Here is a 24,237-nt window from a genome sequence, read left to right on the forward strand (position 1 = left end):
GTTCTATTAAAAAGCTATAACTGTCAAATAAAATAAATTTTATTTAGCAATTATTGGTCTTTCAATTAAAAATTCGATTAGAATATTATTCAACCAATACATTTTTAATAAATTAAAAATATGAATGATGTCCCTCAATAATTTAAACAGGTAAGATTTATATTCTTAATCAAGCAAACCATAACTTTTTTTTTTTGAAGATAATCAGTGATCTTTATTCTAATTATTTATCATTCTTATTTTTAATAGGTATATTGTTCGTATCCATAGTTGTTGTAAACATTGATTCTGAACTCCGATTTTGAGTAAAAATTAGAATCCCATTGAAATGAGATATTTTAATTACTGGTATAAATGTTAAATTTAAATTTGTAGGCAGAATCCCATTGAAAAAAGAAAATCCAGGATTTCCCTTTTCTTTCGTAAATAAATCTTATATTCAAAATTTAGGGACTAATTTTGCCATATAATTACTATTTTTTGTGTGTGATTATTTAACGTAATTAAAAAAAAAAAAGAATTGAGCAGAAGCAGAACTCCCACAAGCTACTTGTCGATGAACAATATTGGAGTTGTGTGTGAGAGCTCGAAAGCATTTCAATTCAAAACAAACGACTTCCATCATCTCCCTCCTTCCATCTCTCTCTCTCATCCGCCATGGATAAACCAAACCAGTATTTAATTGTACAATTTGAAAGTCTCACTCTCTAATCATAATCTCAAATCTCAGATCTGTCGAGTTACTCGTGACAGTTCATTTCTCCTATTTCTTGTGATTTCCTTTGTCCTACCGAATTGGGCAAAATCAAATGAGCTTCTGCTATTTGTTTCTCGAGTAAGAGGAGCGCCGGATTACTGGGATTGGATGAATGAATATGTGAATGGCTCAGCATAGGCAGTATGGGACGGATAGATATGGACCACGGGCACATGACACGCTCCATTCAACCAACAATGGCGTTGCCGATCACGTTGCGGTGGGAATTCGTGGTGCGCCGCATAAGCAGGGTAGGGCTCGTAGGTCGGCTCGCTCCGATAAGGGCATAGGGATCTCCGTTGGGGCGATTATATTTGTTCTCTCGCTTGTTCTTGGCGTCACCGTCTTAGCTTATTACTATTTATCGAGAGACACCAAAGGTCAGTTTTACTTTCACCTCTTTGTTCTTTGAGTTTCTGTCGGCGAGAAAACATCGTAAGAAGCTAGGAAAAGAGCATGCAACACGCAGTTTGGATTTGGATTTCTCCGTTTGGTATCTGAGAATGTTATGGATGTAGAAATTCATTGCTTTTAGTTCAATAGGGTTAGTTCAATTTTTCATTAGAATTGATATAAGTCGGTTCTAACGCACGTGGCAAGCTTTCTATTTTTCACCTGACTCGAGTACCTATTGGTCACTTGGAAAGAATTATGTTCTATCCCTCCTAATCTAGACGTGTTTGTTGCAGATAATTCCTCAGTGAAATTATGAGGAATCCCGTTGTAATTCTTTTGAATAATGGTCTGTTTGTTTATCCACGTATTTTTGCTGCTGTTTGCATGGTTGGGTTGATTTCTTTTAATTTTCTGGTCACTGAAGTCCTTATGAAATCTAGGTAGCCTTTAACTGATTGATAATGAATTGATGCAGAAATTAGTAATCACAACGTCGAAGATGATGACTTCAAGAATGATCCTGATTTCCTTTCAAATGTTACTCGAACAGAGACAACCAAAGTCAGGTTCGGTAAAGGTTTAGTTGTGCATGGGCGTGATTCGAGGTATTGGGATGGGGATGATAGGAGAAGGGACGAAGATTACAACGAGGATGCAGTGAAACACGTGGCTACTACCGATAAGGTTACTGAAAAGGGTGATGTTCCGGCAAAATTGAGTGAGGGCCATGGTGTATCATCTATTGAACATTCTCATAACAGTTTAGATAGGAAAGACATTGGACTATATAATGAAGCTGGGCGAAAGGAGTTGAGGAAGTATGAAGCTGAATATGAGGCTTCAATGAACACTTCAGGTCAATTGGGAAAAGAAGGAAATGAAGATGACCAGGTAGCTGACGAAGATGATCTGGAAAATTGGAATGACGGTATTGATACAGATGATGAATATGGAAATGGAAGTGATAGTCAACATCCTATTATGGAAGAAGACAATGATACAGAACGTGAGAAAGGGGACCATTCTGATGCAACAAGTTTGACACAGGAAGATTCTGAGAAATCATTTAATGTTGTTGAGACAGGAAAATCCCACAATGATGACCATGGTCAATTCCTTAATGTACTTGATGGAGAAACCAATTATCAGCATGATGATGAGAATGTTGGGGCTTCCAACCATTCATTTGACGAGGATTATACGTCAAGTTCCCAAAATTCTGATAAGGTTAATAAAACTTCCAATCATGTTAGTGTCACTATTGGTCACGGCCACCATTCAAAGAGGTCAAAAGTGGATCCGAGAAAGAAGCCAAAGCATCGAAAATTTTCAGGTACTGACATACTTCTATCTGATAAATGAGACGGTTCAATGGATCATATGTAAAACAGCTTCTTTCTAGATTTGGAGTTCATTACTACGGCATCATGGTGCCTTACTTATAGGAGATTTATTTGTAATTACAGTCTAGCTTCTCTTTCCCGGGATTGGCAAGCTATAATGTGGTAGTTTTTTTTGGGAGGGTGGGGGCGCCTCGCCTGTAGGTTGTTCTCTCTTTTTTGTGGTTCTTATATATTCTCTTCTATTTCTTATAAAAAAAATTAAAAATAAAAATAAGATTTGGAGTTCATTTAACTCTGTCTATGAATCTTGGAACTTGGAAGGTTTCTGGACTAGTAATCTTGATTTATATTAAGCTTAATTTTAGTATTATGTATTGATGACTGGAATACGTCATTTTCCATTTTTAATTGTTTGATAGGATTCCAATAAAATGTTATGTAAAATGATATTCTTAAATCCTAATTGGCAGGTGCATCATGTGAGATGAAGTTCTTGAACTCTACCGCACAAATTATTGAACCTTTAGTAAGTAAAAAATTTGTTAGATTCACTTTGCAATACACCGAGACAGAGGAAGAGCCAAGCAATCAAGAAAAATGGGTGCCTAGATTTTCAGGGCATCAGACTTTGCAAGAACGAGAGACATCATTTTATGCGCAGGATCAAAAGATAAATTGTGGCTTTGTTAGAGGTCCTAAAAGTTTTTCAAGTACAGGTTTTGATCTGACAGAAGATGATTCCAGCTATATCAGTAGATGCCACATTGCTGTGGTCTCCTGTATATTTGGGAATTCAGATCACCTGAGATCACCTACTGGGAAAGCGGTATATTATTTCTTTAATTTGTAGTTAGGAACTTCAAGTAGCACTTTGCATTTAATTTTTAATTATACATCCAACCTACAGAGGTGTTAAAATGTAAAGTGACAGATCATAGGTTCTGATTTTACAATGTACTTTTCCTCCTGTCTTCAGAAGTAGAATTTCTGCTTATTCATGATCAAACTGTTGTCCTTTGTATGATGGTCTCATGTTATATTTGTCATTGGTCACACATCATAGAACTGGAAAGTCATGACATTTAACCGATTTTAAGGAAACTTGGTGATTATTTTTTTAGATAGAATTTGAGATGAGTATTCACTCTTTCTGAGATTTCAGCTTGATCAAGGTTTACTCGATAATCTCTTTATTTACATCTCCCATGTTCTGCTTCTTCTGTGCACGTGAACTTCTTTCCCTTGTCTTTCTCGTGTATGTGTGTAAGTCAAAGATGTATGAGCATGGACTCCTAATAATCTCATATTATTTATGAACACATCATACTTTTCTATTAAATGGTAGACGTTAGTTCAGAGTTTGCCTTTGTTTCAGGTTACTCGTTTTTCAAGGAAAAATGTCTGCTTTGTTATGTTTATGGATGAAGTTACCTTGGAGACTCTTTCATCAGAAGGTCAAACAGTTGATAGAATGGGTTTTATTGGCCTATGGAAGATTGTTGTGGTAAAAAATTTACCATACACTGATATGAGAAGAGTTGGGAAAATACCAAAATTATTGCCACATCGAATTTTTCCTTCTGCAAGGTGAGAATGCAACAATGTTTGAACTTGGTACCCTTCTTTTTTTCCCCTCTTTTTGTTTGTTTTTTGGTGGTAAGAAACAATTTCCTTGATAAATGAAATTTACACCCCTGGAACTTTCCAGCGTAGTACTCTTATCTTTCCATTCTCTCTTAGAGATTAATCATCTTATCTTTCCATTTCAGATTCCCTGTAGGTTGTTGGTCCGAATGTGCTTCAAATTTGTGATTTTATTTTTAGTATCGAATATTCTTGTGTAATCATGAACTCCGAGAAATATATTATCCTATTGCTTATTAAATGGTTATTTTGTGCGAACAAGTTTCAACACTTGTATCTAATCTTTTGCAAACTTTTCTTAGGTATTCAATCTGGTTGGATAGCAAGCTACGACTTCAATATGACCCTGTGCTCATTTTGGAATACTTCTTGTGGCGAAGAGGTTATGAATTTGCAATTTCGAACCACTACGACAGACATTGTGTATGGGAAGAGGTGGCTCAGAATAAGAGATTAAACAAGTACAACCATAGTATCATAGATCAACAATTTGCATTTTACCAGGCTGATGGATTGAAGAGGTTTAATGCATCAGACACAAACAAGCTTCTTCCCAGCAGTATGTTGTCTAAACTTTTCTTTTTTGGGGTAATTTGCACGTTATTGTTGATCCCTGTTGCTCCATACTCATTTCATTGACTTTGAACTTTCTTTTCTGCTGACAAATGCAGATGTGCCTGAAGGATCTTTCATCATTAGGGCCCACACTCCAATGTCTAATCTGTTCTCTTGTCTTTGGTTCAATGAGGTCGACAGATTTACTCCCCGAGACCAACTTAGTTTTGCATATACATACCAAAAATTAAGAAGGATGAATCCTGGAAAACCTTTTTATCTTAATATGTTTAAGGTGAGCAATCTGCAGAATATCACCTCAAAATATTTCAGTTCAAATTTACTCTGAAATATTCAGAAGTGTCTTTTCCAAAAACTACTCAAGTGGAACATAAGAAATTGAAAGGGAAAAGGGAAAAGGAATCTGGAACCCAGATTTAACAATTTTTTCAACATGTTGCAGGACTGTGAGAGAAGAAAAATAGCCAAGTTGTTTCGTCACAGGTCAGATGAGAAGCGAACTATTCAGAGAAATGCAATGCAGTAACGTGTTCTATATTTTTATGTTTGCTGGTTTTGACATATTACACTTGGCCATACACCTCTTGAGTGCTTAGTGAATATATACATATATCCGTGGTCCAACAGTGATGGACTCACTGCCAGTCAATATGCTCCCTACATTAAATTTTGTTATTCAGATTTATGGATTTTTTAGCATCTTATATCGGCAAACACAGAGTCGACGATACAGTTGCTACTTAACATCTCCTTGGAGGAGGGCAGGGAGCTGCACTAGTGTTTTAGTAATGCCAATTTTACCTCCTATTCATTTGGAGGTAAGAGAAAGTTCTAAATTCATTTGTACCATTTCTATGACTATATAAATTCTGTAATTCTATGTACTCTCAAACCGATTGATATGGGGTTCATTTGAAGATAATTTGACGTTTCATTCAAAACTTTTTGCTGCTTTTGCAAGTTTGAGTTGCGCTAATGGTATCGAATGGTGTAGCTTTTTGAATACAAATTCCATTTGATTCGTTTATGATGTAAGTTTTCAAGTGTACGTATTTTGAATTACTGATGTGAAGCACCTCTTATGTTTGTCTTTTATAAGAATATTATATCACATGTGGATGTGAGGATTGGGACCTACAATCTCTTAGAGCAAGTAGAAATGCTTTAACCGTTGAGCATTACTCAACTTGACACGTCTCTGTATACTTGAATCTGTATATTGGCCATAAGTCCCAATTTGCTGTGTTACTAAGAGTTATATCGACAGCAATTTTTGCTAATAGTTTATCTCTTCCTTTTATAATGTACATTACCTGCAGAGTTCAAACATCTCCGACCCTCCTTCAGGGCCATAGAGTTCTTCAGCAAATCAACACTGTTTTCAATCTTCTCGTCTGCAGCCGAGAAGCTGAGCTCTAAGATCCATTGCAGATTCCTTTCCTTATCGACCAGAACGGATGTCATACTCAATGTCTTCAATCCCCTTGTTGAAGCTAGAATTCAGCTAATATAACCTCAAGGTCAGTTTCATACAAAAGTTTATCTCCTCCACTTGAATTAAGACTGGACAGACTTGTGAGTACAGAAAGAATAAACCTATGAATAAATTTGTAATGTGGATTTTCCCTTGCTTTTGGTCTTTGAAATGTTATCCGTGAACAAGCTCATCTCTTTCCATTTCTCATCAGCATTTCGTCCCCCAAAATCTCAGTTTCAGCCTTGCTTGATTCCTAAATACAGTCCACCATTAGACAAGAGGACTACGTGTGATCGTGTTCTGTACCAAAATACATATTTGTACTACGATCATCAGTGTAGAGAAAAGAATACGTAGTCTTTAAGGAGAGTTTAGTATAAAAAAATTGTGGGGTTCAGAAGTCACTAATATCCATTGCTGCATATTGAGCTTCCCTGTTGTGCTAGGAAAGGAATAACCGATGCCATTTCGATTGATGAAGCCATAAGAAAACAAAGCTCTGTTTTTCTGAATCATAAAATTCTTGGAAGAGGTTGAATTTTGAATCCAACAATTATTTGTGGCAGTACAAGAGGAAAAAAAATAGAAGGTGATGTCTGGTTTCCGATGAAGAATCACAATGACTTGGAAAGGGAAATGGTTGAGTTTGAAGCAACCATTATTTTTCTTGTATTTATTATTATTGTTTTATCGTGTTAAAAATAATATCCGGATATCTTTTAGAAGTTCGAAACATTTTTCAATTTTACAAATATTATATTCAGTTTTTCTTTTTAAATTTTCTTTTCACGTTTTCCCCCTCTCAAGATGAATTTTCCATCCATTTTGTAGCAAGAATTGTCATCTCTACCTTAAATTTTCATGAGATGTGTTGAAGTGCAATTTTCAAATATATTTAATTGACTAAAAATATTTTTTCTAGTTTCCCCTTGTATTTCACCATACATCAATTTACCAAGAAAGAATTTAACAAGTTCCAAAATATGGGAAATATATAGTTTTCTTAAATATATTTTTAAGAGACGCCTATATAGTAGCATCAATAAATTATTAAAGAATGAAATTTATGATTTGAATGGAAGAAGTAGGTATTATTCAAATACTTGAATTTATTTTTGAAATACAAAAGGTAGGAAACCTAAATTATGAGAACATTACATTATAGGAGCTCTCCCTTTTTAACTTGACAGCTAAATTACATTGACGTAATCTCCAAGCCTTTGAGGGAAAATTAAAAAAAAGATTCATATGATAAAACCATACCTTTAGCTTAGAGCTTATTCACAATGGATATGGAAAAGCCACTCCTCTATTCCAATGCTTAACCAACAAATTTATTTGTACTAAGAAAAAAAAAAGGAGCAAACAAATTTATTTTTATTTTTATTCCATCCAAAAATCTGAATCCCAATCCCCAATCAATCACCATGTCCGAGCTTTGGGCTTCCTCCGAAAGCTATGCAGAAACAGAAGCTTCTTCAGCACCTTCATTATCACTACCACGCTCGCCATTCTCGCCGATAGCAGTGCCTTTGGTTCCTCCGACTTCAAGTATTCAAGTTCCGGCACCCTCCCAGACCCGAATCTTGAACTCAAATTGTTCAGCAGTTCTTCGTTGAAATCCTCCCACAGCACATCCATCTTCTCATCTTCTTCCTCATCGCTATCAATTACTCTCTCACGAGCCCTTCTGACATCCAAATTGCAAGAATTTACCTTCCTATGACCTCCGTAACTTCTTTTCTCTGCTTCAGAACAATCAATATTCCCATAGCCATGGTGGTCAATTGATTTTGGAGAAGAAGAGAGGCACCAGAGAGGTGGCGATTCAGTGATTGGGGAGGAGCTGCCATGGAAGGACGGGAAGCTGAAGCCTTCTCGAGCTGCCATGGCGGTGAATTGGTGAGTAATTGAAGTGGGAAGTGGTTCAATCAAATGGGTAAAAATTGGGGCCTGAGATTGTTTTATAAAGCAAAAAGTTTGAGGTGGGTTTTGGTTTTACTGAATTGAATCAAAAGGGGGGATTGGGAAAAGGATGGGACTGCAACTCAAAAAATGATCTTGAGTTTGGAAGTAATTGGAGGCATATGAAGCAAGCTAGTTTGTCATTGTCACTCCTACAGTTTAAGGAAATGCATTGAAGGGCCGGTGGGCATCACTTTTGCATTCAAACTACTATATGGTATAACCTCCAATCTCATTTTTATTAAATCATGTTATTAGCAACTCAAATTTGATGATAAATGAATTTGATAGATAAACTCTGATAGTATATTTTATATTAATAATGTGGTGACCCCACAAGTCATGTGGGTCGAAAATGTATGTTTATGTTTGATCTTAGACAGTATTTTGACTGAAAAGTAGAGAAAATTATGGAGTTTGAGAGTATAGGAAGTAAATCACTGAACATATCATTTAACTTTTAAAAATTTTCTCCCACTTGATTTGGTTGTCCGAGTTTGCAGTTTAAAGACGTGGTGGATTGAATCCATATATGTGGTGCCATTTGGATGTATTTTGTGAAATTGGGAAACAAACTTTGAGAAGATTGGACACTTTTCAAGTTTCATGTGAGTTGTACAGAAATTTTACCATGGGGAGTTGATGCCATGCCACTTCATTTGTGTCTTGCTTGTGTTTGTTCTTGTTGCCAACTTTCCACCCACTAATATCTCTTTTTGCTGTTTCTTTACTTCTGTTTTAACTGCAGAAAATGGGAAAAGAAATTTACCTAATGCGTTAATTTTGAACTCATCATCTTCTCGTTGTGTTGTCACTGTCACTGCCCACACGCTTTTAGATGGTAACATTCCAAGAAACTGGCCATGATTCCATTATATTTTCAGCATCTTTTGAACTTCAGTCCAATTTCTAAGAAAATCATTGATAAACAAGCTCAACTTTTATAAACAAAACGATCATGGATGCAACCTCGAGATCGTAATTTTGTGGGGTCATTCCCCTATAACTGAAATGCGAGGATATTTATGGACTCAAATGGTAACAAAGTAAATTTACTATGGGCAATGATGCTAGAAAGAATTTCTATTGGATCAAGAAAGAAGTAAAAAGAAAGGGAATACATGAGTGAAGTATAATCATGCATGTAAATGATCCTTCCAACTTGCTCTACCAAGCCATTCTATGAGCCAGACATCTCTCCGAAAAGTCTATATTTCTTTGTGAATATGAATGAATGATATAATATAGTATAGAGAACAATGGGCTAAAAGTTGCAACTCACAAAGAGGTTCCTAACAGAAAAAGGGGAGTTTGAAATGAATTTCTCCAATGGAAGAAATGAGATTACCGCTGTCAGTCAGACTTGTATCCTCTTCGAATTTATCGACAATGTTCACAATCACAAAGCCAGTCGCTGCCGTACCTTCCCCCACGACTTGTGCAGGAAATGTGATAAGAGGATAAGAGTGAACTCGTAAATCGCGGCAAATCTAAGATTAATGGCTAATCTTATCACAATGGTTCTTGATGCTGAAGTGGGATAGCTTCAAGTTCAGAACCCTCTTCTATGTGTTTAGAATGTCGCGAAGAAAAAGATGGTGTCGTAGAAGCTATAATGAAACAAAACTTCGATTATGAGATATTTTGAAACTGATATGGATTAAAACAATGGAAGGAGGAACTGAGGACCCACCCTCAACCATATCCTTTGTTTTGTGAAGAAGAAAAGTACCAGCGAGAATTGTCACAAAACCACACATCTCTGTGAAAATTTGGATTGCACTCTGTCGATCCCAATCCTGCAACATCAATAATGTAAATGCATTCCGATGAGTCAGAAAAGTTAATAATAAACATAAAATGTAAATAAAAGGGAGAGAAATATAGTTATTTTCGTGCATTAAGAATTATAATGACGACTAACTGATAGAACCGCAGTGCATTATGCCTATATTAGAAAAGGAAGAGGCGACAAGGATAGGGGAATGAAGTATTGAGAAGGGAGGTCGAGTCAGTGAAAGAGAAAGGACAGTTGGTACTTCTTTGCATGAATAAGAGCACGAAAGGATCAGAAATTCAAGAACATTAGTAGTGAATTTGACCAATAAATTGGTATCGGAGGAAATTGGAAGTGCCCCACTTCATGTTGAAACTTTGGAAGGGGAATGATGATTGATGATAGACCCCCGGTGCATTATAATACCTATGTTAGAAGAGTAAAAAGACAGTAAGGAGAGGGAAATTAAAGTACCAAGAACGAAACTGGCTGCCTTAATGGAAGAGGAAGCGCAGTTTGGTGCTTCTTTGCATGAACAAAGGCATTAGTAGTGGATACGAACATTAAAGGAGCTGGTTAGTAATGATGAGTGTGAACAAAAAAGCAGGAAAGCTTTGGGGGGGGGGGGGGGGGGGGGGGGGGTTGACTTGGATAGGCCATTCTGGAGAGTTAGGACTTTTGAATGTCTCTGTAAATTCGGAAGTAGAAGTTTCTCTATTCTACTGAGATAGTTATCACAGACTTTAAGAGAAATACGAAAACTGTTTTTACTTGAAATCCAGAATCTTTTAAAGCTAATGCAAAAGCATGTCTTCTCTATTAGCATTTGGCACATGTGGAACCATGAGAAAATGTTTTTACACGATTATATACTAAATACTTCTGGATTTATTTCGGATCACACATATCTACATGTAATTACTTGTATACTTCAAGGAAAAAACTACTGTCCAATGTTCTCAAAGACCAACTGCAAGCAATTACCTTACTTGCGTCATGAAAGTTTTTGGATGAAAAAGCCAGCTTTCGTTGACCAAGAAAAAAAGAAGAAGAAGAAGAAGAAGAAGAAGAAGAAGAATACAAACGAGGAATACAAATAAAGGAAAGTCCAAGACGACACAACAGGATCTAGAAAACAACTATCTAACTACAAAACATCATAGAAAAATGGAAGGACTATTATGAAAATAAATATACAAGATGCAGACAGGACATTGGACTTACTAGTAGCCTCCATAATTACTTCAAATAAGACAACGGCAGTATACGACAGTTGCTCATCGAAGACATTTTTTATTTCCCCGAATTTACGACACACAAACAGAAATGCATGCATAAAAGAAGAATATTTGTCAAATTCACGAGTGAAAATATTTCACATCATACATGCATTGCCTGTTGTTATTATTATCAGACGGAGAAGTTAATAAAGTTTTATGAAGCCATGGTAAAGTAAGAGCGTGTTTTTACCTTAAACATAATTATGCTGGCCAAAATGGTCAATGATGTAAACATCACATAGTACGTAGGAGATACGACAGCTGTGTTGAAAGTATCAAGAGCCTATGACAATAAATGACAATAAGAAAATTTTAATTTTATTATACCAAAAAAATCACAATCAGGAAAGCAAATTAATTATTTTTATTTTTATAATTTTTTTTGTCTCTTCCTGGTTATAGCCTGATAGCTTGTACTCTCAGTTGATATGTCCAAACAGAAAATTTTGATAATTAATTAGCTAAATATAACCAACTAGCCCAACTGATTTATTCAACAAAGTAAAAAACATACAGATAAGATGAACAAATTCTTAATGCGATATTTGTAGCTTTCAGGTTCAATAATAACAATTAATAAATGATCATGACAAAAAAATTTGAAATTATTCACAAATGAAATTGTATGATTTTTAATTTTTTTTTGAGGGAGACATGGTATGATTTCCGACTGCATATTTCATGGTTCATTTAACATTCATGAAATGGTAGTTCCGTAAAAGTTCTTGCATTAAAGTTATATATTTAGAAGTCTGCATGGCACATTGCTTGAATTTAAAAGTTTGTGAATCATTTATCAAGCATATGTCTAGTACCCTAATGAATTTTTCAATTGCTTCGATACAAAAACTTTGGGACTTTAGAGCATGACATTGCTTAATAATTACAACCGTTGGCCACAACCAAACTAATGACCATAGCAAAAGTTTCAGGAATTCATTTCATTGTTTTACAGAGAGCACAAAAGGAATATGCAAAGTGCCAACTACCACCCCTATAGCATTCTGGAAATACCAGTCACCAAAGTAATTTCTATATCTCCCCAACTATAGTGCGCCAACTTCCAAACGATTAAACTCATCCACTATTTAGTGAGCTGTCCCTCAAAGGTGGTTAAATAATCAATTCATGCTTTCAAATATAAAGATGGTTTAGATGGAATTTTCAGAGAGATGGATACCTTATTAAGATAATTCATCTGAGTGATCACACAAGTGATCACAACCACTGTGAAGGCCCAGGTTTGAGGATATGTTAACTGATTCATTCCTGAAAATGTTAACTTCAAGGCAATTCCAAGTGCCTTAACACTCATAACCTGTCAAAATGGCTTCAGAAACTTTACACAAATCGATGTAAGAACTAAAAAAACACGCGAAAAAACTGACTACATACCGAAAGTGAGCCCACAATAGAACAAATCCCTATGTAGACCATCACATGTGTCTGCCCATAATGAGGCACAAAGTGGATTATGAGTACGAGAGTTGTGGCTATCATCACAGCAGCATACAAAAGGAAAGCTACAGAAAACATGCACATGTTACATTAAGGAAACAAGCCGTGAAGGTAGTTTATATTCACACAAAAGTTAAAAAATTACACATGATATTAGAAATAGAATGTCCTTTAGTGTATACCTGGTTCTGTCGCAAGATCCCACACTTCCGTGACAGATTGTATCTCACGCTCTTGAGGTGCATGCAGAACAATTGTTGTCGAACCCACAACACATAAAACACAACCAAGAACACCAAAAATGTTTAATCTCTCCCTTAATATAATATGAGCAAGGGCAGCACTGCACAATACATACCACCAAATGGTCAAAACACGGTGAATGCCAAGATGCATTAAAAACAACAGTAATGACAGTTTGTCCTCTTGCCTGATAATTATACTGAGCGCGCCAAGGGGAGTTACCAGAATGGCCGGTGCAAATGCATAAGCTGCAAAATTAGCAATTTCCCCTACAACCACTGCCAAATGGAAAATATTACTATTAGAATACAAATCTTTCGAATGAAAAATTTAACACTCAAGATTTCAGAAGTAAAATAAAAACATCTCAGCATAATATTTCAATAAGAAATGCAAAAGGAAAAGGAGATCATAATGCATTAAATAATTCTCTATATTATGACTCCTACTTACTCCTTGTCAATAAAAATCCATCTAGGAAATTGAGGGTAGATGTAACTGAAGAAGCAGGGAAACTGGGAGAAGAGAACATTGGCTAACTTGGAACATAATATTGAAAGAAAAAGCATCAGGAGCCAATGATTAGTAGTCACAAAATGGAACGAACTTATAGAGGTTATTCTTAGTCCAAAGACACACACACGCATAGGCAATATGTTCCCAGGACTGATATCAAAAGAAAGGATAAAATCATCCAGGACCTAAATGCATCCACTTGTTACATTACAAGTTAACCATGAATTAGCCACCTGCGGACCAGAACGACAGAAAAATTTCAGCATAATTGATCATGTAGTAGTGTATAAGGTTAAGAGTTACTTCTTCTCTGGTGCTTATAATTCTCAAAATGATTTCGCATCAACCAAGGCCTGTAATACATTCAAACACAGAAGCAACCAGGTAGATTGGAAAACGTACTGGTTATCATGCCGACCCACCATAATGGCTCATACAAGTAAGAATAACCGCCAGAGCCTGCCAGGGAAACGTTGAGATTAAGTACAGCAAACGGACATCGATCCAAAAACAATAATCGACAAAGCTAGCAAAAACTCGAACTATTCCCATAAAAGCCACCAGTCTGAATCGCACATTCATCTGAGTTGAAACAAAATGCGATGTTAGAAAAAGGCGATGATAAAAAGTGGCATAACCTGCCCTAACACCAGAGGACCCGGCCTTCTTCAAGCCTTTCTTCTTGACAATGAAGCTGGCACCAATGAAGAAACTGGAAGACAAAGCTAAGACCAAACCCTTGATGTTATCACACGACATGCCCTTGCGAGAGTCAGTCCAGGAGCTCCCTGAACTCGAACCCGGCCCACTAACCGCCATGGCTGGAATTGGAGGAGTAGTTGACAGAAACTCATAAGACCAAAACCTTCCATTCCATACGATCCATGCAAACTCAATGTAGCTCCATCAAATCCCTCATATCAATCAGAATCACCGGCGATTCGAGGGTGTATCATCAGAAAGAAAATACGGGATGATGCAGCAAAGAGAATGACAGAGAATGAGAGGGAGGGTTCGGCTTCGATCGTGCGGAAACGAAATGGAAGTTTGGTTTGTCAAGTGATGGAGATCAAGGGAAGGAACGTAGAGAGAGGGAATGTGAGATATTGATGGAGCGTGGTAGATCAGAAAGCGAGGACAAACTCTGCGTTGGTTACAAAACAATGAGATCTCTCTCTCTTCCTTCCATGGAAGTGGCGAACTGCAATGCTAATTGCTATTTGCTTATCTTTGTCATTTACCAACGCCTTTGGAGCCAAAATTTCGTTACCAAATATTAATACTCTATTAAAATAATTATTTCTAATAACGTATTCTTCATACTTTTTTCTTTTTCCCTTTTTTTTATTAAGAATTTCATGCATTCCCATTTTAAATATTATACTTCTGTACTTTATTTTTAATAAAATTATATTTTATCGTCCAAGCGAGCATACGTCAGTATAATTATTATATATCTATAATCAATAAAGTATGAGTTCAATTTTCCACCCCACAAATTGTAAAAGAAATAAAATATTTTATCGGTAAACATATCTATTTTCGACTAAAAAATGGTAAACGAAACGATAAAGGTAGAAAAAGAAAAATTGAAACTTTACCGCCATAAAAGTTGGTTTTATTATTATTATTTTATTTTATCTACTTCAGTTCCGTTTCGTTAAGAACAGATTCATTTTCAGTATCCTTTTTCCTGACAGGAGGCGTAGACTAGAAATGGCTGAGGCGGGCGCCAACATAGGCGTGAATATTCCGCCATTTCTGAACTCTGCATCGCGTAGTTCCTTACCCTCCAGAACTCTGAAACCAGAATCGACATTAACAACGAAATCCAATTCATGGAGAACGAAGGCGTTGCAGCTAAGTGCCTTTCCGGTAGCATCTCATTCTACCTTTAAACAAACAGATGGCGGGACGTTGCAGCCAATAATTGAAGCGGATAATCCAAGAAAGGGAAGGGTCTTTTTCCTGGACGTAAATCCATTATGCTACGAAGGTAGCAGACCTAGTTTGCACAATTTTGGTCGCTGGGCTTCCATATTCTTCGAGCAAGTTAGCCACAGTGATCCTGTTATTGCTGTAAGTGCCATTGTTTACTATCAATAATGTCGAGCGCATAGGTTGTTTTTTTGCTCATTTTTTTTATATACGTTACTGATTTCGGGCTTAATTTTACTCATGCTTGTGGTTTCAATCCAAGTCTGAACTTATTAATTTCTCTCAGTCTGTCTGTTTTGTTGGGTTATTGTATGAATTTATCTGTTTAATCGCATGCTCCCATTTTTGTGCTATCGTATGGGACAATTCCAATTCTACAAGTTATCTCGTTCGGCTAATTTCTAAGCTCTCAGTGACTAAAACAATCTCATATTCCGTTCTCTCTTTTAGGTTTCTATTTCTTTTCCAAATTCTAGCAATTTCAAATTCTGGAACGTCAAAGCGCCCACAAGGTTTATTTATTTATGAAAGGGATAATTAGTGGGAATTACAAAACCAACAGTTAATTGAAAACAAAATATGACTCCCTCACCCTGCCTGCCTCCAGCTGTAGTGTATTTAGTGCAGGAAGGGAGGTAAAAACTTCGATCCCATTTTCTTTCATGGCGTTTTGGGCTCAATGCTTACTGCAGTGAGCAAATGTTAAGATTACACTGTCACCTATTGGGCCTAGTGCTTACTGAAGAAGTTTTCGAGGAGGAGATTTTTATTTCTCTCAAGTGTAAATGCTTGTAGGAATATAGTGATTTGACATTATTTTGTGGTCTTTCGTTTGAATAAGCTTAGTTTGTAACTTGGGAGATGGATGTGCACAACCACGAACGGGGTTGGAATATGAATCTATGATCTGCTTATCGGTATTTCTTTTGTGCATCAGTTTCTCATAACCTTAGGCACCCCTTCCCAGTAGCCTGTGTAAGTTGTAACTAAGGTATTATCCCGTTTTCTTATTTGTGTTGTCACATAGCTGGATATTTGGCTTCGGGCGAGATTTCTTTCTTTGGACGAATTTCTCTTAATGAGGAAAACGTTATCAGAAACAGTAGTATGCATCATTTCTCTAACTCTTCAAATTCGTACTGGTTCCGCAGGTTTTTGATGGGGAAGGAGGTAGTGAGCATCGCAGGCTGTTATTACCCTCATATAAAGCACATCGGATCAAATTCACGAGACAATCATCTTCACAAAGATATACTAAGGGAAATTCTAGAAGGCCATATCAAGTAATAAGGGATGCTCTCAGAAACTGTAATGTGCCAGTAGGTGAACTTTGTCTAAATAATTTTCGACGTATTTGCTTGGGACTTATTGATGGTGTAGACTAGCTAATGTAAATTGCAGAAAGTTTATTGGTCTATTATCCATGATCAGAATTGTGGCGTTGGAATATTAAACTTTGAAAGAATGAATGTTCAGAACTGTTAAGATTTGTCCTTTTCATTCTATAAAGCTATGTCATGCAGGTTGTAAAGGTTGACGGTCATGAAGCAGATGATGTTGTAGCTACACTTGTGGACCAAGTTTTACAAAGAGGGTTTCGGGTGGTTATAGCCTCTCCTGATAAAGATTTCAAGCAGTTGATTTCAGAAGATGTCCAACTCGTGATGCCTTTGCCAGAGCTCAACAGATGGTCCTTTTACACCTTAAGGCACTACCTAGCTCAGTATAACTGCGATCCATGCTCTGACTTGAGTCTGAGTAAGTACTCGATCTGCAAACGTAGAATATAGAAACCACAAAGAGAAGTTCAGAAAATTTTACCATTTTCTTATCACGAGGAATTATAAGTCCTTCAAAATATATACATGTGCAATCGTTGTTCTGGAGATTTAACCAGAAGGAAGTATGATAAATGTTGAAGTATGATATAGTGATTTTCTTCATAGGATGTATTATGGGTGATGAGGTAGATGGCGTTCCGGGAATCCAGCATGTTGCTCCTGGATTTGGTCGAAAAACTGCAATGAAGCTCTTGAAGAAACATGGTTCTTTGGAGAATCTACTCAGTGCTGCTGCAATAAGAACTGTGGGCAGACCGTATGCACAAGATGCACTTACAAAGTATGCCGATTACCTGCGTACGAATTATAAAGTTCTAGCCCTGAGAAGGTGATTCCTTTCCCTTCATTTTCTTCCCACCTAATCTTATGCTGGTGCAATGTGTAGTTTGTTTGTGCATCTTTACTCTTGGAATAACTTGAATTGTAGCTATTTCTTTCTTGACTAGATTTTGTTGGCTTTGGGTCAAATTGTTGTACAGAGATGTTGATGTTCAATTTCAAGAGGAGTGGTTGGTTGAAAGAGACAGACAAAACGATTCGGCTATTTTATCCAAGTTTGTAGAAAACAATGACAGAAACTCACTTGTTCAACCATCAAAACGGGTCTGAATCGCCCTTTGGTTTAGTACATACAGGTAAACACAGATTTGAAGCTTGGAAATATGCATACTGATACCACCGTACTGTTAGTTTGCTGAGGTGAAAAATGTAGTATTCCTTTTCTCCTCATATACTGTGGAATCAAGCTAATCTATGTAGTATGTATGTGCAATAGAACAGGGGCTCTACTAGTACACTGTTTCCACTCTTAAGCAAATATTTGTGCCATTCATTTTTGCAGGCAGCATCATCTGCTGTGTGAGTTGAAAAAACTTCAAATCTAACTTGCTTCTGCTTTGAGTTTAGAAAAAGTTGTTGCATTTCACTGACATCGGTTTCTGGTCTATTCAAATTCCACATCTTACAATAATACAGTACAGGTCCGATCATTTTTTTTGTATGTGCAGAACTGCAGAAGATTATCCAAATGATGTTATCTCAAATTTAGCATGCGTTTGAATCAATTGAAACTCACTTTCAAAACTTTCCTAATTGAACCAACTAATTTCCTTTTTTTTTTTCAATTTTATACTAACAATGGTAGTTTAAACTGACTTAATTTGATTGGTTTCTAGGTTACTCGATTTCTACCCTTAAATATAATGTAATCATTCTGAAAGGGAGAGAATCAAATGTGGGAGAAGAATTGACATGTCTGCTTGTTTTGGTTATGGATACATAAATAAATAGATGTTGGAAAAGTGGCAGGAAGAAATGGAATGTACAGATTCTCAGCGAATATCCTAAAGACTGAAGAGTAAGAGCTGTTTGTTTGTTATATCCTCTTATTAAACCATATCATCTTATCCAAACATATTGGGTCCTTCCCATTCAATCAATCATCCGGAAATCGAACAAACTTTTTCCGCTTGGAAAATGGATAATAAATCCAGTTATTTATTCATTTTATTTTAGATATCTTTTTTTTTTTCCATTTGACTACAACGATTCGTACATTTTCATTGATGATACATCTTAAAACCAGTTGAATTATACTCAAGTTTACTCTTTTATTGGGTTAAAAAATACATTTGATCTTTGTATTTTCACTATAGTCATGATTTAGTTCCTAAATTTTAGTTTGTAATGATTTAGTATCTGTAATCTCACTAAAGTAACGATTCATTTATGAACTTTAATTTAATTTAGTAACAATCTTATTAAAATTAAGTATCATATTTTATTATATAACAATTTAATATTTCTAATTTATAAATATATTTGGATCCTCATTCCTTTATATATATAAGAAACTTAACCAAAAAAAAAAGTTCAATGATTAAATCTTAGGAGGAAAAGTATTTTTTAACCATTTTGGTTATAGAAACTACATTTATTAGCGAGATGAGAGGGGGGATGAGTTCTTGAGATCACAAAAAGAAAGAGAAGAAAAAAACCAAAATTTAGGTATTATTTTTTAATTCTCTGTGTGCTGTTTCTGTTTGAGGGAAGTACGTTGACTGACGACCCGCAAGGGAGAGATGGCCACGCTCAAAGCCACTCATAAAATCAAAATTAAAATGAAAATTTCCAGAATTTTGAAAAAGAAAAAAATATTAATATTTAACTTGTAAAAGAAACGAAACGAAACGAAACGCCATACACAAAATCAAACCAACAGAAAACGCACAACGCACACAAACTAAAAATCCTCTCTTGTGTGTGTGTGTGTGTGTGTGTGTGATTCCAATGGAAAACGAAAAGTGAGGCATCCAACGAACTCCATGGCCATGGCTCTTCTTCTTCCTCATCTCTTCCCCTCTCTCATGCTTCACTGCAAATCCAAACCCAATCCCCTTCTCTTCTCTCACTTCAGACCCTCTTCTTCTCCTCTCTCTCTCACCGCCGCCGTCCACTCCCCTCAACTCGCCTCTCCCTCTGCTTCCTCCGACACGCACTCCGATCATCGGAGAGACGATTTCTATGTCAATCTCGGCCTCGCCGTCAGGACTCTTCGCGAGGACCTCCCTTCAATCTTCATCACAGACCTCAATTACGACATTTACAGGTGCTTTTCTCCTCTTTCCCGGAGCTGATTTCTGTTTTTGTTCTTTCGCCCGTCTTATTTTGGGGTTTCGATCGTTTTCAGGGACGATATCACCTTTATTGATCCTTTGAACACCTTCAGCGGGATCGAGAGGTACAAATTGATATTCTGGGCGTTGAGATTTCACGCCAGAATTCTCTTCCGGGAGATTGGGATTGAGGTGTACAGGATTTGGCAGCCTTCGGAGAACGTTATACTGATCCGGTGGAACTTGAAGGGCGTTCCTCGGGTTCCATGGGAGGTGAGGGGCGAGTTTCAGGGCACTTCGCGATATAAACTGGATCGAAATGGGAAAATTTACGAACACAAGGTGGACAATTTAGCATTTAATTTCCCTCAGCAACTGAAACCAGCTGCATCAGTGTTGGATTTGGTTACTGCCTGCCCTGCAAGCCCTAATCCAACATTCTTGTGGGGGACAGAGGAATTACATTGTTCTTCCTGGGTGGAGCTTTATCAGGCAGTGAGGACAAGTGTGGGTGGAGAAGGCTATTTGATTACACAAGATGGATTTCTTACATGTTCATAGTTTATTGTTATGCCTTATCATATAGTTTCCACTTAGCCATTTTGTTTTGTATTCCCACAATTATTGATAGCAAGCAGTAGAGTAAAACAAAACAGCATTTGGAAATAGAAATGACCAAGTCCAGAATGTCATACGTGTCTCTGTTCTGTCCACAATATTGTGAAGAAATAGAAAACATTGTAGTGAACAACAGTCAGTCTTACTTCTTAGGCAAGTGCTGGTTTATTTTGATGTGTTATTTGAAGCATAGATCTCCAAGGAATCTCTGGGTTGATAATTATGTATACAGATGATATTATTTCACATTGCAACAAGTATAGTTGGTTTCATTGCAATTCTTCTGCTTTCAGTTCAATTATACATCAAAAATTTTGTTTTACATGTCTAGAAAAACAGAGTGTCTCCAAATCTCTATTCTAAGAATGCAGTTGATAGCTATGCTGAATTCCTGGAAATGAGGGGTTTGGGAGGGGAAAGAGATCTAATTTCAGGTGCAGAGCTGGGAAACAGAGTGTTCAACTTGTGCATAAGGATATCTGATCTTGATGGAATCTCATTCAGAAGGAATTGTTGGACGATCGGTTTTTTGAACCACTCCATCACAGATTCTCCTGTTGCCCTCAGAACCACCTTACTAACCTCAAATGGGGATTCCACAGAGCTCAACATTTGAGCGACCACAAGCTTCAAAGTTGGTCCTGTAACCAATTTTATGCGCCTTGGAACTATACCGTAATACAACATTCGCTTCCTGAACCGATGGAGAGTGTGCACGACTGCTATAAGGGCAGCTCCGACTGACAAGTTCCTAACATCGAGGGACCAGGCGATGTGTTGATCGAAGACTATGGCCTTTGGAAAGAGCTTATTCTCATAAGCTACTTTCCAAATACATCGAGCTCGATTTATTTGTCCCATGAGAATTAGATAGTTGAGGAGGACGTTGACAAAGTATCTTGCACTGCTCTCTTCCAGCTCGTAGTCGATGCCCTGAAAGAACTCCCTCACAAAAGATAAAACTGGCTGTTTCCTTTGTTCTGGTCCAGTGAACAGCCCACACAAGAAAGAGTGTGCCTTATGTCTGGTAGCACCGAGGATGGACATCAAATATCTCTCATTCTGCTCTTCTTGACACCTTACAAGATGGGCCAGAATGGATGTGTAAAGTATGAGATCAACTTTTGCAGCAGAATCTACAAAAGTTTCTAAGAGAGGCTTAGCTGATTCATACATTCCTTTCTTCATACATGACTCAAACAATTGCCTGAGAATAAAGTTATTAGTTCTCAGCCCTGACGAACCCATGAACCGAAGCCACCTCAAAGCAGAATCGACAGAACCTTCCTTGATATATACCATCAATACATCACTTGCGCTCACGTCAACGGAGAATCCCATGGCCTTCATTTCAAGTAAAACTTTTGCAGCAACATCGATAAGCTTCTTATTAGCCAGGAGTGTCAACAAAGCAGTGTACGTACTTAGCCCGAGTCTCAAACCTGCATTAGTCATAGAGTTGTAGAGCTTCATGGCGGGATCTACTTGTCCCGATGCAGCGTGCATTTCCAAGAGACAGCAATAAGTAGATGGGGTGGGAAGAAATCCAGCTTTCTCCATTTCGGTGAAGATAGACATTGCAACATCAAGTTTCCCTGATTTGGCATGTGACTCAACAACTATCGAGTACAAACCAAAGTTGGGCCTAAAACCTGCCCTCTTCATCTCATCCCAAAGCCTGAGAGCAGTTTCCAACTTCCCAGCCTTCACATGTGACTCAATCAAAGAAACAAACACCGAAGCAGACAATCTGAGCTCAAGCAGCTGCATTTCCATGTAAATCTTCATTGATGTGTCCAACCTCCCAGCTTTCCCCATCGAATCAACAAGGGATGTGAAAACGTTAATGCCGGGGCGAAAGTTCCTTTCTTTCATCTGTTGAAAGAGCTTCATTGCCGCATCGAGACGACCTGATTTTGCCAAGCTTGGTACCATCAACTCAAAGGTAGATGCATCCAAAGAACACCCTGCTCCTTCCATGCTCTCGTAAATCTCGAACGCCTTGTAAGGCAGACCCTTGTTCAAGAACAGGGTTATAAGTGAATTGTATGTCTGGGTATCAACTTTGAAACCTGAATCATGAATCTTCTTAAAACAACAGAAAGACACTTCCAATTTCTCAGCTTTAGCCAAATACTGAATCACACGATTATATGCACTGAATGACACAATACCATCACCGCTTAAATCACGAACAGCTTCATCAAACAACATCTGAATCGCATCAAAATCTCTACTCTGATTCAACCCATCAAACAACAATCCATAGCACTCATCATTTGGTGAATACCAGGACTGCCTCTTAGCCCAACGAAATAAACTCAAATTAGCCTCAGCATCGTCGATAATCTTCAATGCCTGAGTGATGTGTGTCATATTTGGAATGAATTGTAGTTTTTCGAGCTGGGATTCCAACTCTGGACCCCATTTCCACCTCTTTACGACTTCAACTATTTTGGCAACAGCCGACGCATTCAGAAAGGGCTTTTTTATTCCGCCCACCATTACATGGTCATCGAGACCAGGTTCAACCGATCGCACGCCTTTACCAGAGAAAATTACACTTCCCGACTCATCTAGATACTCTATATCCTCAGTCCACTCGCTAGACCTATTGCCACGGTTCTTTCCAGAACAATAAGATCTGATAAAGCTAGGATTACTGGAAACATGTGGCTTTTCGAAAAACTCAGAGTTTGTGTAGTTCAAAATAGATGCAGATGCCGCTTCGCGACATGAAATGGACGATATGTACCGGAAGAGAATGAATCGACGCTTGTGAAATAGTTGTATAGGACGAAAAGGAAGCATACTGCGATTGGGTTGTTCCCTTGCCTCAAAATTGAATGAAGAAGGAAAAGAAGGGAGAAATTTGTTCACGTACCCGTATGCTTGTCGTGAAAATCACACGCGGAAAAACGCAGTACTGCTTGTAGGCATTTTCGCAAACAGGTTGTGGGCGTGTCATGGAGCGGCGGTGAAATTGTATCTTTTCAAGATTGGGCCGCTTCGTAATTTCGAATGCCCGGAGCCGTCGAACCTGAACAGTGGGCAACAATCTAATTCTTCTTCCTCTAAGTGAAGGAGAAGGATCAATATTCAATCAGCTCTGTGGGTTTAATGCCCAATATGGCTGCCTCCGCTCCGCCTGCCTTCTGCGGCCAACCGAGTCTCGACTAGCCCACAACGCACTACCCTACTTTTATAAGGATTTTTTTTTTTCAAATAATGCTTATTTTTAAACCTTTTTTTAGTACACACGTGTGTTAGGATTAAAATTATTATTTACTCATTTTAAACATATTAAATGTATAATGTGTCCTTTGAAATTTGTTCAAAGAATATTATTTCTAAAATTGTTCCGCCACTTGAAAAGACGATCACTCCATTCTCAACATTTGTTCAGTCTTTTTAAGAGACAACTATAAGACACGCTTAGTTGGTACCATATCTGATTTTTTTTTCCTTAAAAAATCAAGATATTAGAGACAATCGATTGGCGGAACAATTTCAAAAGCATTATTTTTAGAATAAACTTCGAATGTATTATACATTTAATATGTTTCAAACAACATTATTCCGCAAAAAAAATTTGAAAATAAATATTATTAAAAAAATCCAGTTTTATATTATTGAATAAATATATGAAATATACCCACGTCAATTTCGTTCTAATGTCCTAAATTTTTTTCAGTAATTTTCAATGTAGTAAAAAATTATGTTCAAAAAATTTTAAGCAATAATGCTCTTAAAATTGAAAATAATGATATGGCTTTATGATATCTGTTCGTGT

General features: G+C 37.1%; 5 protein-coding genes and 1 long non-coding RNA gene across 10 annotated transcripts; 4 read left to right on the forward strand and 2 right to left on the reverse strand.

Moving 5' to 3' along the window:
* Positions 1-524: 524 nt before the first annotated feature.
* Positions 525-6,403, forward strand: LOC111020232 (uncharacterized). Of its 2 annotated transcripts, XR_002602642.2 has the most exons (8): positions 525-1,137; positions 1,629-2,486; positions 2,967-3,322; positions 3,872-4,083; positions 4,443-4,699; positions 4,812-4,990; positions 5,159-5,534; positions 6,036-6,403. XR_002602642.2 is itself a non-coding variant. In XM_022296839.2 (7 exons), exons 1-7 carry the CDS (start codon positions 882-884, stop codon positions 5,240-5,242), a joined length of 2,202 nt encoding a protein of 733 aa, XP_022152531.1. In that variant the 5' UTR covers positions 525-881; the 3' UTR covers positions 5,243-5,676. The 2 variants fall into 2 exon arrangements, 1 of the variants encoding a protein (XP_022152531.1); XM_022296839.2 differs by lacking the exon at positions 6,036-6,403 and having other exon boundaries at positions 5,159-5,676.
* A 1,229-nt stretch (positions 6,404-7,632) lies between these two features.
* Positions 7,633-8,825, forward strand: LOC148212114 (uncharacterized). Its single transcript, XR_015790184.1, has 2 exons — positions 7,633-8,375; positions 8,662-8,825. It is a non-coding gene; the product is annotated as an uncharacterized LOC148212114 (long non-coding RNA).
* A 398-nt stretch (positions 8,826-9,223) lies between these two features.
* LOC111020234 (putative magnesium transporter NIPA4) lies at positions 9,224-14,665 on the reverse strand. 3 transcript variants are annotated; one of them, XM_088122446.1, is made up of 10 exons: positions 14,071-14,141; positions 13,835-13,891; positions 13,370-13,665; positions 13,104-13,194; positions 12,856-13,016; positions 12,611-12,738; positions 12,396-12,533; positions 11,406-11,498; positions 9,852-9,957; positions 9,224-9,768 (listed from the first exon to the last, which is right to left on the reverse strand). In XM_088122446.1, exons 3-10 carry the CDS (start codon positions 13,446-13,448, stop codon positions 9,671-9,673), a joined length of 894 nt encoding a protein of 297 aa, XP_087978572.1. In that variant the 5' UTR covers positions 13,449-13,665; positions 13,835-13,891; positions 14,071-14,141; the 3' UTR covers positions 9,224-9,670. The 3 variants fall into 3 exon arrangements, with proteins under 3 accessions (XP_087978572.1, XP_022152534.1, XP_022152533.1); XM_022296842.2 differs by lacking the exon at positions 13,370-13,665 and having other exon boundaries at positions 9,891-9,957; positions 14,071-14,665; XM_022296841.2 differs by lacking the exon at positions 13,370-13,665 and having other exon boundaries at positions 14,071-14,665.
* Positions 14,666-15,085: 420 nt separating this feature from the next.
* Positions 15,086-18,061, forward strand: LOC111020233 (5'-3' exonuclease family protein). Of its 2 annotated transcripts, none has more exons than XM_088122445.1 (5): positions 15,086-15,511; positions 16,522-16,689; positions 16,894-17,128; positions 17,317-17,539; positions 17,658-18,061. In XM_088122445.1, the coding sequence occupies exons 1-5, from the start codon at positions 15,149-15,151 to the stop codon at positions 17,818-17,820; spliced, it is 1,152 nt and encodes a 383-aa protein (XP_087978571.1). In that variant the 5' UTR covers positions 15,086-15,148; the 3' UTR covers positions 17,821-18,061. The 2 variants fall into 2 exon arrangements, with proteins under 2 accessions (XP_087978571.1, XP_022152532.1); XM_022296840.2 differs by having other exon boundaries at positions 15,114-15,511; positions 17,691-18,061.
* A 1,327-nt stretch (positions 18,062-19,388) lies between these two features.
* Positions 19,389-20,722, forward strand: LOC111020206 (uncharacterized). Its single transcript, XM_022296796.2, has 2 exons — positions 19,389-19,819; positions 19,901-20,722. The coding sequence occupies exons 1-2, from the start codon at positions 19,536-19,538 to the stop codon at positions 20,385-20,387; spliced, it is 771 nt and encodes a 256-aa protein (XP_022152488.1). The 5' UTR covers positions 19,389-19,535; the 3' UTR covers positions 20,388-20,722.
* On the reverse strand, positions 20,641-23,590 carry EMB2217 (Pentatricopeptide repeat (PPR) superfamily protein). Its single transcript, XM_022296795.2, has one exon. It carries the CDS (start codon positions 23,253-23,255, stop codon positions 20,823-20,825), a length of 2,433 nt encoding a protein of 810 aa, XP_022152487.1. The 5' UTR covers positions 23,256-23,590; the 3' UTR covers positions 20,641-20,822.
* Positions 23,591-24,237: the final 647 nt, after the last annotated feature.

This window comes from Momordica charantia (genome assembly GCF_013281855.1).
Source record: "Momordica charantia cultivar OHB3-1 chromosome 4 unlocalized genomic scaffold, Mcharantia_2.0 BLBB01000004.1, whole genome shotgun sequence".
Lineage (NCBI taxonomy): Eukaryota > Viridiplantae > Streptophyta > Magnoliopsida > Cucurbitales > Cucurbitaceae > Momordica > Momordica charantia.

Bases quoted from the DNA above. Each gene is read 5' to 3' on its own strand.
- LOC111020232 (XM_022296839.2), top strand. From the start codon at position 882: ATGGCTCAGCATAGGCAGTATGGGACGGATAGATATGGACCACGGGCA. The intron at 4,084-4,442 runs GTGAGAATGCAA...AACTTTTCTTAG, and splicing joins CGAATTTTTCCTTCTGCAAG to GTATTCAATCTGGTTGGATA. The intron at 4,700-4,811 runs GTATGTTGTCTA...TGACAAATGCAG, and splicing joins AAACAAGCTTCTTCCCAGCA to ATGTGCCTGAAGGATCTTTC.
- LOC111020234 (XM_022296841.2), bottom strand. From the start codon at position 14,251: ATGGCGGTTAGTGGGCCGGGTTCGAGTTCAGGGAGCTCCTGGACTGAC. The intron at 13,892-14,070 runs GTTATGCCACTT...TTTCCCTGGCAG, and splicing joins GTCCTCTGGTGTTAGGGCAG to GCTCTGGCGGTTATTCTTAC. The intron at 12,534-12,610 runs GTATGTAGTCAG...CCATTTTGACAG, and splicing joins CTATTGTGGGCTCACTTTCG to GTTATGAGTGTTAAGGCACT.
- LOC111020233 (XM_088122445.1), top strand. From the start codon at position 15,149: ATGGCTGAGGCGGGCGCCAACATAGGCGTGAATATTCCGCCATTTCTG. The intron at 17,129-17,316 runs GTAAGTACTCGA...TTTTCTTCATAG, and splicing joins ATGCTCTGACTTGAGTCTGA to GATGTATTATGGGTGATGAG. The intron at 17,540-17,657 runs GTGATTCCTTTC...TTTCTTGACTAG, and splicing joins AAAGTTCTAGCCCTGAGAAG to ATTTTGTTGGCTTTGGGTCA.
- LOC111020206 (XM_022296796.2), top strand. From the start codon at position 19,536: ATGGCCATGGCTCTTCTTCTTCCTCATCTCTTCCCCTCTCTCATGCTT. The intron at 19,820-19,900 runs GTGCTTTTCTCC...GATCGTTTTCAG, and splicing joins CTCAATTACGACATTTACAG to GGACGATATCACCTTTATTG.
- EMB2217 (XM_022296795.2), bottom strand. From the start codon at position 23,255: ATGCTTCCTTTTCGTCCTATACAACTATTTCACAAGCGTCGATTCATT.